General features: G+C 61.6%; 1 protein-coding gene across 1 annotated transcript; it reads left to right on the top strand.

The window, feature by feature from the left end:
* Nucleotides 1-59: 59 nt before the first annotated feature.
* Nucleotides 60-11,973, top strand: GIPC3 (GIPC PDZ domain containing family member 3). Its single transcript, XM_073324341.1, has 7 exons — nucleotides 60-128; nucleotides 771-1,499; nucleotides 3,422-3,607; nucleotides 6,269-6,449; nucleotides 9,799-9,911; nucleotides 10,913-10,994; nucleotides 11,247-11,973. Exons 2-7 carry the CDS (start codon nucleotides 1,206-1,208, stop codon nucleotides 11,396-11,398), a joined length of 1,008 nt encoding a protein of 335 aa, XP_073180442.1. The 5' UTR covers nucleotides 60-128; nucleotides 771-1,205; the 3' UTR covers nucleotides 11,399-11,973.
* The last annotated feature ends 1,369 nt before the right edge of the window (nucleotides 11,974-13,342 follow it).

Genomic DNA, 13,342 nt, shown 5'->3' with positions numbered 1-13,342 from the left:
TTTTGCAAAGAGCTCAGCTGCTGCTCTCCTGTCCAAGAGGAAATCCCAGCGCTGGACCAGAGATGCCGCCTTCTGATGCAGATAACTTCAACCTTGAGACCAGAGTGCAGCTCTTCCATGCTTCTGAGGTGAAAAGCCAAACCCACTGCTCTTGCCAAGCAATTCAGGCAAAGTCCCCTTTGGGGCAGGGCACCATGTGGGCTGAAACCAGCTGGGAGGGGGGTTGTTTAGAAAACTCACTCCTCCAAAGCGATAACTTCCACACACTGCTCCTGCCAAGACTGGCCAGGGGTCGGGGACATCCGCCAGGGGCTGGTCCCTGTAAGAGGCTTAGGAGTCTGCTACTGCCTCGGGCCTGGCCAGACTGGGGGAGGTTTAGGTTGGATATTAGGAAAAACTTTTTCACTAGGAGGGTGGTGAAGCCCTGGAATGGGTTACCTAGGGAGGGGTGGACTCTCCTTCCTTAGAGGTTTTCAAGGTCAGGCTTGACAAAGCCCTGGCTGGGATGATTTAGTTGGGGTTGGTCCTGCTTTGAGCAGGGGGTTGGACTAGGTGACCTCCTGAGGTCCCTTCCGACCCTGAGAGTCTGTGGCTCTGGAGCACTGGGGTGGAGGCTGCTTCGCGGCCCAGTGCTGCCTGTGCATTTCCTGGCCGGGACCGGCAGTGGGGTTTGAACAGCTGTCCATCTCTGGTGCTTGGGCGGCCGTGCCCCCGGCCAGGGGAAGTGTGTAACCCTTGGGAACCCAGCATGGTCCTTTGTTCCCCCTCAGGTGTGCAAGATGCTGCTGCCTTGGAGTGACCAGAGCCCAGGTGCCAAAAGCTTATGCACATACATCCCCAAATTGCTGGTTCAGTCCCTGGCAGTGACCCATCATAAGTGCTTAAGAAGGTGTTTTTATAGGGTCGCTCTCCTGACGGTAAACATACACTGGCCGTTAGCTGGAAGCTGCAGTGCTGGAACAGCCAAACCCCTGTTGCCCCTGGTAACCTCTCAGCACAGCTGCTGTTCCCAGGGGTTTGCTTGCTGGCTCTTCCTGCTCCCCAGGTCCCTGCAGCTTGGAGCTCTGCCTGTGTGGAGGGGAGCTCATCTGACACTCCTCGAATTACCTGCGCTCCGGGGATCAGATTCCCTGGGCTGAGAGCTGGGGCGATCTATAATTCAGCAAGGGCAGCTGCCGTTGTGGCCCCGAAAGCAGGGCAACAGGATGCTGCGGAGATCAGGCCGGCGAAGCAAGAAGGCAGGCGAGGAAGAGGAGGAGAAGCCCATGGAGAACGGGGTGTCCCCGGAGCAGGGGGCCACGGAGGCCCCGCCTGAAGTGGGGAAAACTGGGGATGGTGCCCCCGCTGCCTTCTCGCAGCCATCCCCGTGGGTCCGGCCCAGGCTGGTCTTCCACACGCAGCTGGCCCACGGCAGCCCCACGGGCAAGATCGAGGGCTTCACCAATGTGAAGGAGTTGTATGCCAAAATCGCCGAGGTCTTCGACATCTCCCCCACTGAGGTGAGGCAGGAGCAGCATGGGGTGGGGGGCGGGGCAGCGGCTAACCCAGCCGAAGAGCCGGGATACCTGAGCCTGACACACCTGTGCCAAGGCTCCCCGCTGCCCTTGGTCTGGGGTGGGGTGGGGGGGGTCTGCTGTTAGCCTTTGGAGCCCTGCACATTCCAGCTAGCTGGCTCTGGTCACCAGAGGGTTAAGGCCAAGCTCTGGTTACAGCTGCAGGGCTTGCCTCCATGGCGCCATAGCATCTGCCAGGACCTGGGCTGCCTTCCAGGGTCCATCTGGTACATGCCGTTCCTGTGCCGTCATGACAAAGCCCGCTGTGGGCGGGAGCCCTGGGTTCTAGTCCCAGCTCCACCGTGACTCACTCTGTGACCCTGGGCAAGACACATCTCCCCTCGGTACCTCAGTTTCCCCATCTGACCCACCTTTCAAAAGATCTGCGCCTAGAAGTGGCCGTGCAATCAGTAGGGGTGATGAAGAAAACTCTGGCTGGTTTGTTCCTTAGCCAAGACACCTGGGACCATCAAGACCAGTTGGCACAGGTTTACCTATGCTGTGGTTGTCTGCCTCCCCTATGGGGCTGGGTGTTTTGAGATCCTCAGCTGAATGCTGCTAGGGAGAGGCACGTTATTCCACGGATTGTCCTGTCGCGGTGCTGGTGGCCTGGGGGATCAGTAATGGGCTGCTGGACCTGTCGCCTTTAACATGGTTCGATCCAGCCCAGGCAAGTTGTGACTCTCACTTGTTACCATCTGATGCTGCTCAGTAGCTTGCATGAAACGGGTTCAGTGAGTCTCTGTCGCTCTCGTGTGGGCAGAGCTGGGGCTGCCTGTTAGCTCCTGTGGGTTGTTCCTGTTCGTGCTCAGTTCACGACTCTGGATAGGGCCACAGTAACCCGTGCTGCTGCGGGTGCCCTCTGCAGCAGCGCTGGGCTGGAGAGAGCCTGCCCCTGCCCCTCCAGCTTGTCGGGGTCAAGCTTGCGATCTCCGCTGTCGCACTAGCGGCATAGTGTACAGGAGACACCAGATCCATGTCTCAGAAATTCACCCTAGTTATTCTTTAGCTACAGGCCCCAAACGAACCCAGGGCCCTGATTGTGCTGGGCGCTGCACAAACACTGTCAGCCAGGCCCTGTCTCCAAAGAGTGAAATCTAAACAAGCCAGACAGGGAAGGATGGTTATCCCCATTTTACAGATGGGGAAACTGAGGCACAGGGAAACTAAGAAATTTGCCTGAGGTCCCACAGGGTAAGGAAATGTACTGAGTCCAACCTGGTCAATTCACTGACAGCCAACTTGCTTCTTTAACAACAAAACAACAAAAGCCCATCATGTTTGTGGTTTGAAAATGCGCCTAATTTTGCCCACTCTGAGTTGCAGACCCTGGAGTTCCAAGGAAGGCCGGGTGGGGACAGCTCAGCTCTGTGGGTTATTCATTTATTTTTGCACAGTGATGATCACCCAAAAGGCCTTTGGCTCAGGGCGCTGCCAAGACGGAATCAATGATCAGTAATAATGCGGGGTTGTCATGTGTGGTTGTGGGCCTCCGTTTTCACAAGCGGCTGCAGTAGGGAACGGGAACGTCTCCAACAAATGCAAGGCTCGCTTTCCCGATTGGCCCATTTCCCTTTCCTTGAAGTGAACACCTTTCACGTGATCATCAATGAACAAAAATGGATAAATTAAGCCCCAAAACTGACTTGTCCCTCCAAGGCAAAAAGCAGAGTTCCAGGGTCTGCAACTCAAAATGGGCAAAAAGGGGTACATTTCCCACGTTTGGGGACGTTTGCGGTATCATGGTGCTGGGTGCTCTGTGTCTCTCTGGTGCATGCCAGCCGCTGCCCCGCTGAGCTGTTGGGTGGAGGGTGTTCCAAGCTCCCAACCCCGGTGGGCAGAACGGTGAGGCAGCTGCTCTCTGGCAGATCCTCTTCTGCACCCTCAACACCCACAAGGTGGACATGCAGAAGCTGCTGGGGGGCCAGATCGGCCTGGAGGATTTCATCTTCGCACATGTGCGGGGCGAGACCAAGGAGGTGGAAGTGACCAAGACGGAGGATGCACTGGGGCTGACCATCACTGACAACGGGGCGGGCTATGCTTTCATCAAGGTGGGTGAGGGCCATGGGCTGGAGGGGCCGCAGTGGAGGAGAGGGAATTGTGCCAGGAACAGCCAAGAATTATCCATCAGGAGAGTGGTTTTTTGTTTGGTTCGGTTTTTTTAATGGAAAATTGGGTTTTTGTTGAAAAGTGGCTGTCAGCTTCTTGTGGGAAACCTCCAGTGTTTGTTTAAAAACTGCACCCCCGACCCCCAAACTGTCTGGAGTTGGGAACCCTGCTGTGGTGCCTCCTGGGAGCCGCGGTTTGGGTGTTTTGTGTTCCCATTCTCCTTACTCCCCAGCTGGACTCCATCTCCCATGATGCACTGTGACTCTGACACCCATGATGCCTCACCAAGAGGGGAGAGCCTGGTGCATTGTGGAAGTAGTAGTCCAACCTGGCAGGACGGCCCATAAAGGAGGGTGGGAGCAACAATCACTGAACTACAACTCCCATGAGGCACCAGGTGGCGTTTCGCAATCAAAATATTTCTGTTTTCTATTTGTTGCTGAAAAATCAAAACTTTGGGGGGGTGAGAGCAAGGGGACTTTTCAGGTCAGACAGTCCAGGACGGGGCTTGTGGTCCAGGGGCCAGGGAAGGCTGGTTTCCAGGAGATGGCCCATCGGGCGGCTCATGCACTCTGGCCCTGGGACTCCTGAGCTGGGAGCAGAGAGTTTACAGATGTTTATTCTCATTAAAATCACCTCCCCACACAATGTAAATGTCCCATTCACTGCACACAGCAGGGAATCCCCCCGGGCAGGCTCTAAGCACATGGAGTCAGATGGAGATGAGTGGGGACATGGAAGAAATGGTACCGAAAGAAGAGCGCCTCGTTTGAGGAGGCAGCTGAGAGAGCATTGCTGAAAGGCTCTGAGAGCAGGGCTGCTCTAGAGAAGGCAGAGTGGGGGCCTCTGATCTCCCCCTTTCATGAGGTGAGAGCTGGGGTCAGGCAATGACATGGAAAAGCAGCAGATTTGAAACTGATCCAAGGTGATACCTGTGGATCCCACTGGCAGCCTGTGGAACTCACTGCCACAAGATACCAGGGAGTCCAAGAGCATGGCAGGACTCAGAAAAGGGAGTGGACATGGCTACAGAGCAGTGGTTCTCAACCTGCAGTCCCCCTGGTTCAGGGCACGAGCCAGCCTCTAGCCGGGGGGGTCAGCAGGGCCCCCGACCAAGGACTGGTTACTGTACAGCTGCCTACAGGGATTCTCGCACTTTCCTTGGAAGCAGCTGGTGCTGGTGCCAGGAGATTGGCTGGGTGGGGCCTCCAGGGTGATACCTGAGGAGCCAGGGGAACTCAGCTGAAGACAAAAATATTCAGGGAGCTGCTTTCTGAGAGAGAGCCCTGCAGCTGGGGGGAGGGGGTCAGAGCCCTGCAGATGGGGGGAGAGGGGCAAATACCCCCCATAAAAGGAAACCCCACAGGGAAAGTAGCCTGAAGCTTTGCTCAGCTGGACATGATTTCCCCCTGCAGAGAAGGGAGGGGAGCCCCCCCGCATTGCCCTACCCAAGGGCTGGGTTCTCTCCAGGCCAGCCCAGGGTCATGGAGGCAGAGCAGGGCTGATTTCAGGCAGGGCCTGGGGCCCCAGATGCCAGCTGGCCCCATTGCACTGGGTGCTGCCCAGCCCCAGAGCCAAGCCCAACATCCACGTTCCCAGTGTGACAGGGTTGGGCCAGATGGCTATAGGAGAGTAATAGAAGGCAGATATATTAGCCCCAGGCTAAGTAGGTCCCTTTTCCCTGGGTAAGGGAAGGTTCCAGAACAGGGAAGATTCCAGAACAATCAGGAACCTTCTGGAGACAATTAAGACAGGCTGATTAGCACACCTGCAGCCAATCAAGAAGCTGCTGGAATCAATTAAGGAAGGCTAATCAGGGCACCTGGGTTTTAAAAAGGAGCCCATTTCAGTTTGTGGTGTGCGTGTGAGGAGCTGGGAGCAAGAGGCACCAGGCGCTGAGAGTGAGAACGTGGACTGTTGGAGGACTGAGGTGTACAAGCATTATCAGACACCAGGAGGAAGGTCCTGTGGTGAGGACAAAGAAGGGGTTGGGAGGAGGCCATGGGGAAGTAGCCCAGGGAGTTGCAGCTGTCACACAGCTGTTCCAGGAGGCACTCCACAGCTGCAATCCACAGGGCCCTGGGCTGGAACCCAGAGTAGAGGGCGGGCCCGGGCTCCCCCCAAATCCTCCCAGCTCCTGGTCAGACACGGGAGGAGTCGACCTGGACTGTGGGTTCAGAAAAACGGCCAAGCTGAGGGCTGCCGTGAAGCTCCAAGGCGAGCAAATCCGCCAGTAAGCGCAAGGCCCACCAAGGTAGAGCAGGAACTTGGCCACACCCGCCAGGCGGTTCACAAGCAGCTCTTGCCCCTGCTCGGTGCCCCCTGCCCTGCGAAACTGGGGGTGGAGGCTGGAGAAACACCTGCTGTTGTTGTGCTAGGGGGGTCCTGGTGTTGTCACTCCCCAGCCCCACCCCAGGGTGCAGCTCTAAGGTCATCCCCGCTGCCCAGTAGCGCTTCTCCTGATGGCTGGGAGGCACCTGCATGGACACCCCCCACGTGTAAGGACCGGGAGCAGCTCAGCCCTGCTGTGTCCCCATGCCCCCTTCTACCCCCAGCCGGCCGTGTTCCCCCACCCCCACTGACTGGCATGTCCCACGCTCCAGAGGATCAAGGACGGGAGCGTCATGAACTGCGTCCAGACTGTGTGCGTGGGCGACAGCATCGAGGCCATCAACGACCACAGCATCGTGGGCTGCCGCCACTATGATGTTGCCAAGATGCTGCGGGAGCTGCCCAGGGCCCAGCCCTTCACCCTGCGGCTGGTGCAGCCCAAAAGGGCCTTTGGTGAGTTACACAAACACGCGCACACCGGACACTCTGCAGCTGCAGGGCCAAGTGTTTGCTGTCCCTGGCCTTTAACCCCAGGGGATGGGGGTTAAACCGGCTGCCTGAGCGTCACAATCTGCTGCAGATTTGCCCTTATCACAGAACCAGCATTCAGAGTAACTGGGAATCTCTCCTAAGTGGAGACCCCAGGCTATGGGTCGGGAGTGAGGGGCACCGGCTGAGCTGGGTGGGGGGAGCCCAGGGTGGGCTAGCAGGGGCTGCGGGTCGGGAGTGAGGGGCATTACTGAGGCAGGCTTTAGGACTCTGGCAGCAGCCTCTCCATTGTCAGATGGGTGCAGGGAGAGGATGTGGTCTGACGTCACAGCGAGTCTAAGGCAGAACTGGGCACTGAGTCCCGATCCTGGGTCCCAGCCCAGAGTCTCTGCCCCACAAGTCCATCCTACATCTGGCCTGGGTTTGTCGGACCAGTGATGTTAGAGGTGGGAAAGCCCTTAGCCCCTGCAGCCCATCTCCCAGCAAATGGTACAGAGAACATTAAACAGGTGCCACCTGGGCCAGCCAAAATGCTCCTAGGCAGCTCTGCCGGTGCCCCTCACTCATGACCCGCAGCCTCTCCTCCCCCCTCCAGCCTTGGGTCTCCAACCCAGCTCTACCAGTGTCTCTCGGCCCTGGCCTGCGTCACCCTCCACTCTTCAAGCCGAGGACCCTGGGCAGCGTGACATTCTCAGGACGTGCCCAAGCCTCCCCCTGCCCTGCTGGCCCTGCCACCCGAATGTGGCTGCTGGGTCTGAGCCGTGGGGGCTGCCCTGGTGGGAAGGGAGGGGCCCTCCAGCCTGGGTCCTGCTTTTCTCTTCTGAGCTCCCTGCCTTCAGGCCCGGCTGCACTCTGTATCAGGCCAGCCCGCGGCACACAGATCCCGCCAAGTACCTTCTCTTCCCCCCGCGGGCATGCGTGATGGCCTTGACGCAGTTGGGCCCAGTGTCGGGCACCGGGCAGTCGTCTGGGCTCTGAGATGGCATCGCCCAGCCACACGATGAATCCACCCGGGCGCTCGGAGACCCCAGCCGGGTTATAGCTCCTGGGGCCCCATGGGCAGCTGCTGACATGGGGTGGAGGTAACGGATCCACATCTGGGAGTGAGAGTAAGCCAAGGGGCAGCTGCTGCTCAGCCTGCTGCATCCCCACACCCTGGCGTTGGGCGTGTCCCTGCAATCCCCCTCTGCCCCCTCCAGTGAGGAGCTTTCAGAGGGACCCAACCCAACCCCTTGGGGGCACCATGGGGCCCCTGTGACTCCTCAGGCCGGGCCTGGCCTGGCACAGAAGCTGCTGGGTGAGCGAGTTCCTGTATCCCTTCAGGGGGAGCCTGTTGCCCTGGGTAGCCCCTCCTGCAAGGGGCGTGCCCCAGAGAGCCACGTGCTGACTGGACCTGCTCGGGCTGGTCGGAGATCTGTGCCGTTCCGTGTGCCCGGAGCTGCAATCCCAGCATTGGAAGCCGGGTTGCTGGGCTGGATCACCAGGAAGCCGTGGCGCAGCTCTGGTGTTCTTCCATTTGCCCCTTCTCCCCACCGACCTCCGCCCGCCCCCTCTCTCCTGCTCCCCGGGGGAACGTCGGGCGGCCCATGTCAGTGTCTCCCACCAGAGGTGCACGGACAGCTGGGCTGGGCCCTGGCCTGAAGCCTAGCTAGGCCTGTAACCAGCGCTGCTGGGGGCTGAGTGAGTCCCCGGGGCTGGGCCCGGCCCCTGGGTTGAGGTGGGGGTGCCAGGCATCCGGGTTTCGACCGGAACAGCCAGTCGAAAAGCGCCCCAGGCGGCTCCGGTCAGCACCACTGACCAGGCCGTGAGAAGTCCGGTTGGCGGCTCCCTGGCGGCTCCCTGGCAGGCTCCCTGCCCGCCGTGACGCCGTGTGGCTCCCGGACTCAACTGGCATGTCCGGCTCCTAGGCGCAGGGGCAGCCGCGGGGGCTCTGTGCGCGGCACCCACCCGGAGAGCTGGCTCTGCAGCTCCGTTGGGCTGGAACCTCGGCCAATGGGCGCTGCGGGGGTGGCGCCTGTAGGTGGAGACAGCGCGCAGCGATCCCTGGCCGTCCCTTCACCTGGGAGCCGGCCATGCCGGCCGTTTCCAGGAGCTGCCCGAGGTAAGCGGTGCCCAGAGCCTGCACCCCTACCCAGCCCTGAACCTCCCTCCCCTCCCCATGCCCCAACTTCCTGCCCCAGCCCTGAGCCCCTATCCGTACTCCAAACCCCTCGGTCCCACCCTGCACCCCAGAGGCCCCTCCTGCACCCCAAATCCTTCATCCCCCCCCCCAGCCTGCACCCCCAGCTAGAGCCCTCACCCACTTCTGCAACCCTGCCCCAGCCCGGTGAAAATGAGCGAGTGAGTGAGGGATGGAGAGAGGAGGGATGGAGTAAGCAGGGGGCTTTGGAGCAGGAGCGGGGCCTCAGGATGGGGGAGAACAAGGATGTTTGGCTTTCTGTGATTAGAAAGTGGGGAACCCTAGTTTAGGTTGAATTAATTGTATTAATTGGGGAAGGGAGCTCGAATCCGATTAATTCAGGCCTGGGACCGGCTCGGGGCCTTTCTGCTTCCACCCACTGTGCAGCCCAGGGATCAAGGCGACTGTGCACCCCTCAGGGCTGGGGGCTGCCTGCACTGGCTGAGCAATCGCTAGAATGAGTTAATGCCGTTCTCAGCCTCACTGCAGCTTTTAATCCTTCCCACTGCCCTCCAACACTCAATTGCCCTCCCACATGCCTCACCCCAGCCCATGTCCTCTGACACTGATTTACCCCCCACTACTGCCCTCCCCCATATGCCCTCCACACTGCCCCCCATCACCCACAGGCTGCAGGCATCCAAGGGATACTTGGTCCTCACACAACCCTTGGCAATGTGCTGCTGTGGATCAGCGGCTATGTTCCACCCCAGAGGTGGCTGCATTCCAGTGATGCAGAGAAAAGGGCTCTGTGCTCTAGTTTTGGGGCAATGTTCAATGGACCCCGGGCTGTTCTTCCCAGGCTCCCATCTGGGGTTAGACCTTGGATAGGCCAGTTGACAGAACCCCTTCCTGCCCCACAGAGTGTGATAGACTCCAGTGGGCCCAATCCACCCCCACGCCCTGCCAGAGGTCAGTCACTTCCTGGGACTTCCTTTGGGGAAGGATGGGGGTGTTGGGACAGGGCCCCTTTGCCCAGGGCTTGCCTGGGGCCCAGGGGGTGTCCTGGGTGGAGCTGGGTCTTTGCTCCCCGGCTGGGCATGGTGCTTTGGCACAAGGAAAAGACACCCGGACCCTGTGCCTGCCCTGGCACCCGCTCTGAACAGCCCCCTCGCCCCCCCGTCTGTGTCCCAGATATGATCGGGCAGAGGACCAAGAGCAGCAAGTGCCCAGGCGAGGTCAAGGTGGCCAGTGGCAAGGAGACCCTGCGGCTGCGTGCCCGGGGCACCGCCAGCCTGGAGGATGTGGTAAGTTGGGGGAGTGTATCCCCTCCCCATGACCAAATCGGGGGAGGAGGCAAAGGGGGAAAATAAGTGTAAGAAGTGAAATCCCTGGGGGGCTGTGAGGTGAGGGGGGGCACACATGACCATTCCCCAAAGCAGGCTGCTGCCACTCCCTCCCCCTGGCCCAGCCCCCCAGCTCTGGCTCCCTGCAGGGAGTGCCTGGAATCGCTGCTCACGGGAGCTCTGCCCACGGACCCAGGTGTCCTAGCAAGAGAAGGCAGCTCCAGGACCTGCAGGGTGAGGGAGCCAGGGACTGGGCACGGGTGCCAGTGACTACACATTGTCACGTGTGCACATGCACGTGCTCACGCAGGTGGGTGCAGTCAGTCCCATGCGCGCATGGTGCTGTACATGCAGTCACCACCCATGGCCCATGCCAATGGGGACAAAGTCGGGTGCAAACATGCATGGCCCCAGAGAGGCCCCTACTCATGTGTGCGCCTGGTGTGTGCACACAGACCCGCGTGTGTACTCGCTGGCTGGCTGCCGCAGAGCCAGGCAGGGATGGGGTGGCAGGTACCTGCTCCCTGCCCCACCCTGGTGCTGCAAAGGGGATGTTTCCTGTCCTGGCCTCCTGCTATCCGCCTGGGGGTCAGAGTTCAGAGCCTGACCAGTGGAACCGCTCTCCATGCCAGAGGGCCCCCGATTCTGGGCAGCACCCTCTCGCCGGGGGTGGGGGAGGTGACTCTTGGGGGGGGGTCCCAAAACTAACAAGGAGCAAAAAGTTGGTCTGGGTTGGGCCAGGGAACGGGCCAAGGCACCTCCTGCACCAGTGCCCCAGCTGGCTCCCCTGTGCCCGTGGGGGGTGCGCCCCAGTCCATGAAGGCCCCTCCCATGATGCCCAAGGCTGTCAACGGGCCGGCACGAGGGCCTGGCCCAAGGCCTCCGATCCAGCCCCCTGCAGCAATTAGGGGCCGAGAAGGTTGAACCAACAGTGACTCTGCTGCCCTGGCTCCTGCCCACAGCCCAGCGCCTGGGAGAAGGAGGCTGCCCGGAGGGTGGACGACCTGCTGGAGAGCTACATGGGCATCCGGGACGTGGAGCTGGGTGAGCAGGGCTGGCAGAGGGGGTGGGGAGGGGGCAGGTCCAGGGCCCGGGGGGGGGGGGAAGGGCTGGTGTGGGGGAGTGCCGGGGCTGGGCCCCGGTGACATGGGGGAGGGCAGGGTTGGGGCGGGCAGACTGGGCCAAGGCCTCGTTGCCCTTCTCAGCAGGTCCCTTGGCCCCTGGGCCTGTCCCGGGGGCACTGGGGTCCAGCCCATCGCCCTGACCCCCCGGCTGAGCTCTGTCCTCTCTCCATAGCCTCAACCATGGTGGAGGTGGCCCGGGAGTGCCTGAGCCCCGCAGAGTTTGCCAAGAGCCTGGACTCGGTGCTGGGCGAGTTCGCGTTCCCGGGCGAGTTCGTGGCCGAGGTCTGGGCCGCCATCCACGGAGCCCAAGGGGGCAGGAAATAGGGGAGGGGGCAGAGCACTTGGCCTGTGACGTCTGCCCCCTGGCCATGGGCTCCCTCCTGCCCCAGCGGCAGCCCCCTGTCTTCCTGCTCCGGGGGGGAGCCCTGCGGTGCCCGCACTGGCTGGCTGGGCCCAGCTCCTGCCCCAGAGAGGCCCCACGCCAAGCTGGGCAGGGACTGGCAAGGGCCCCTCCAGGAAACCCAGGGGATGTGCCTCAGGCCCTGGTCAGATGGGGTGGTGGGCCCGGGGCGGGAGCAGTCCCTGCAGGCTGGGGCTAGTCCAGGCCCTGGTGCCCATCCTGGCTATGAGCCCAAGTAATGGCAGCTCCTCGGGGCCTTCCCTGGAGCCACTGCCCATCGCTGCCTCCCTCCTCCGCTCTCCGCACAGCGGCCAGGGCTGGCGCTGAACCCAGGGGGCAGTTGGGGGAACCCTGGGGGGGACGGGGACAGGCCAGGACTCATGTGGGGACGTGGGGCTGGTGTGACTCTGACCGTTTCCTCGCCCTTTGCTCTGATGACCCCCCCCCCCGCCAGCCAGCGGGTGAGAGGGGCGGAGGCCCGCTCTGGGGGCAAGGGAGACGGGGGCAAAGGGGCCTGGCTCTGGGGGCAGGGGCCCATTGGGCTTGTTGGCCGCTGCATGACCAAGCATCTCTGTGCGGGTCCCTTGCCCACCCTGGGACCCACAGCAAGCCCAGGCTGGGCCGGGGGGCAGCAGGGGTACCCCGGTCATTCACAGGGCTGGGTCAGGGATTCTGGGTGGGGGTCAGGGCCAGGACCCCCAGGTCGTTTCCAGGGCTGGGCTGGAGGTGCTTGGCGGGGGGGTAGGGCCAGGAGCCCCCTGCGAATTCCAAGGACCAGGTGCCCTCGTGCGGCTGTGGCATTTCCTGGCTGTCTGGCACCCAAGGGGCCCAGGGACCTGGCTCAACAGCCCTGCGGAGGTGGGGAGCAGCGTGAAGGCATCAGCCAGCCCCTGCTGGCATGAGGGGCAATCAGGGGAAGGGAGGGGACTCAGCCCCCCCCAACCCCCCACCAGCAGATCGTGGTGGGGATGCCAGCTCCACAGGACTGCTGGGGGCTGCCTCTCTTGGGGAGACCTGCGGCTTCAGGGTCAGGCGGGCTCCAACGCCCTCCCTGCCTTGGGGCGCAGATCAGACCCCACCTCGACTGCTGGTGCTGGCCAGCCCCATGGAGCCGGCTTGCTGGGTCCAACCGGGCTCTTTGCTGGGCGGGGGCCATTCTGGGGTGGCAGCCTCAAGGGAGGCCATGAGGGTGAAGGGCTGCCCTGGCCGCAGGCTGCTCAGCACTGGCCACCTCGCCTACTCCCCATGGGGTGGGGGCAGGCCCAGGCCCTACCCTGGTGCATGGAGGAGCCGTGCCCACTGGCAGTGACCAGGGCAGAGAGCCAGAGTTCAAAGCCTCTGTATTTCTCCGCTCGTTTGCTCTGGAGGCCCCGGGCCCCTTGGGTCTCGCTGCCCATCTCTCGGGGCACAGGGAGGGTTGAGATGAGGAGCGGCCGCTGAGGGGAGAGAGCCGGTCCTGGGCTCCACAGAGCCTGGGGCGGGGAGGAGTCACCATGTGAGCTCACAACTTGTGATATGTGATAAGTTTCTCAGAGCCCCAGCTCCCGGAGTCCCGGGATTGTGGAACAATCTGGGGGTTCATTAAAAACAAACAAACAAGGTCAGTTTCTGGCTCCGGTGGTTGTGGGGGAAACAGTGGGAAATGTGGAAGGCAAGCGACCTAACGGGCCCCAAAGCACAAGGCCCCCGGTTTGTTAAATCCTGTCGGGCGGGGGAAGGGCCACAGAATGCCTGGGCTGGGGGGGCCGGGAGCTCTCCCCTCCCTCACATTAACGCTGGCAAGCCAACCTCAACAAGGTTTAAGGAGTGTGAATTCAAGTCTCTTCCCCATGTGGCGCACCAGGGCTGGGCCTGCCCGGCCGCGCTCT

Source organism: Lepidochelys kempii, chromosome 25 (assembly GCF_965140265.1).
Source record: "Lepidochelys kempii isolate rLepKem1 chromosome 25, rLepKem1.hap2, whole genome shotgun sequence".
Taxonomy (NCBI): domain Eukaryota; kingdom Metazoa; phylum Chordata; order Testudines; family Cheloniidae; genus Lepidochelys; species Lepidochelys kempii.
This window is presented reverse-complemented; position numbering and strand designations above follow the sequence as displayed.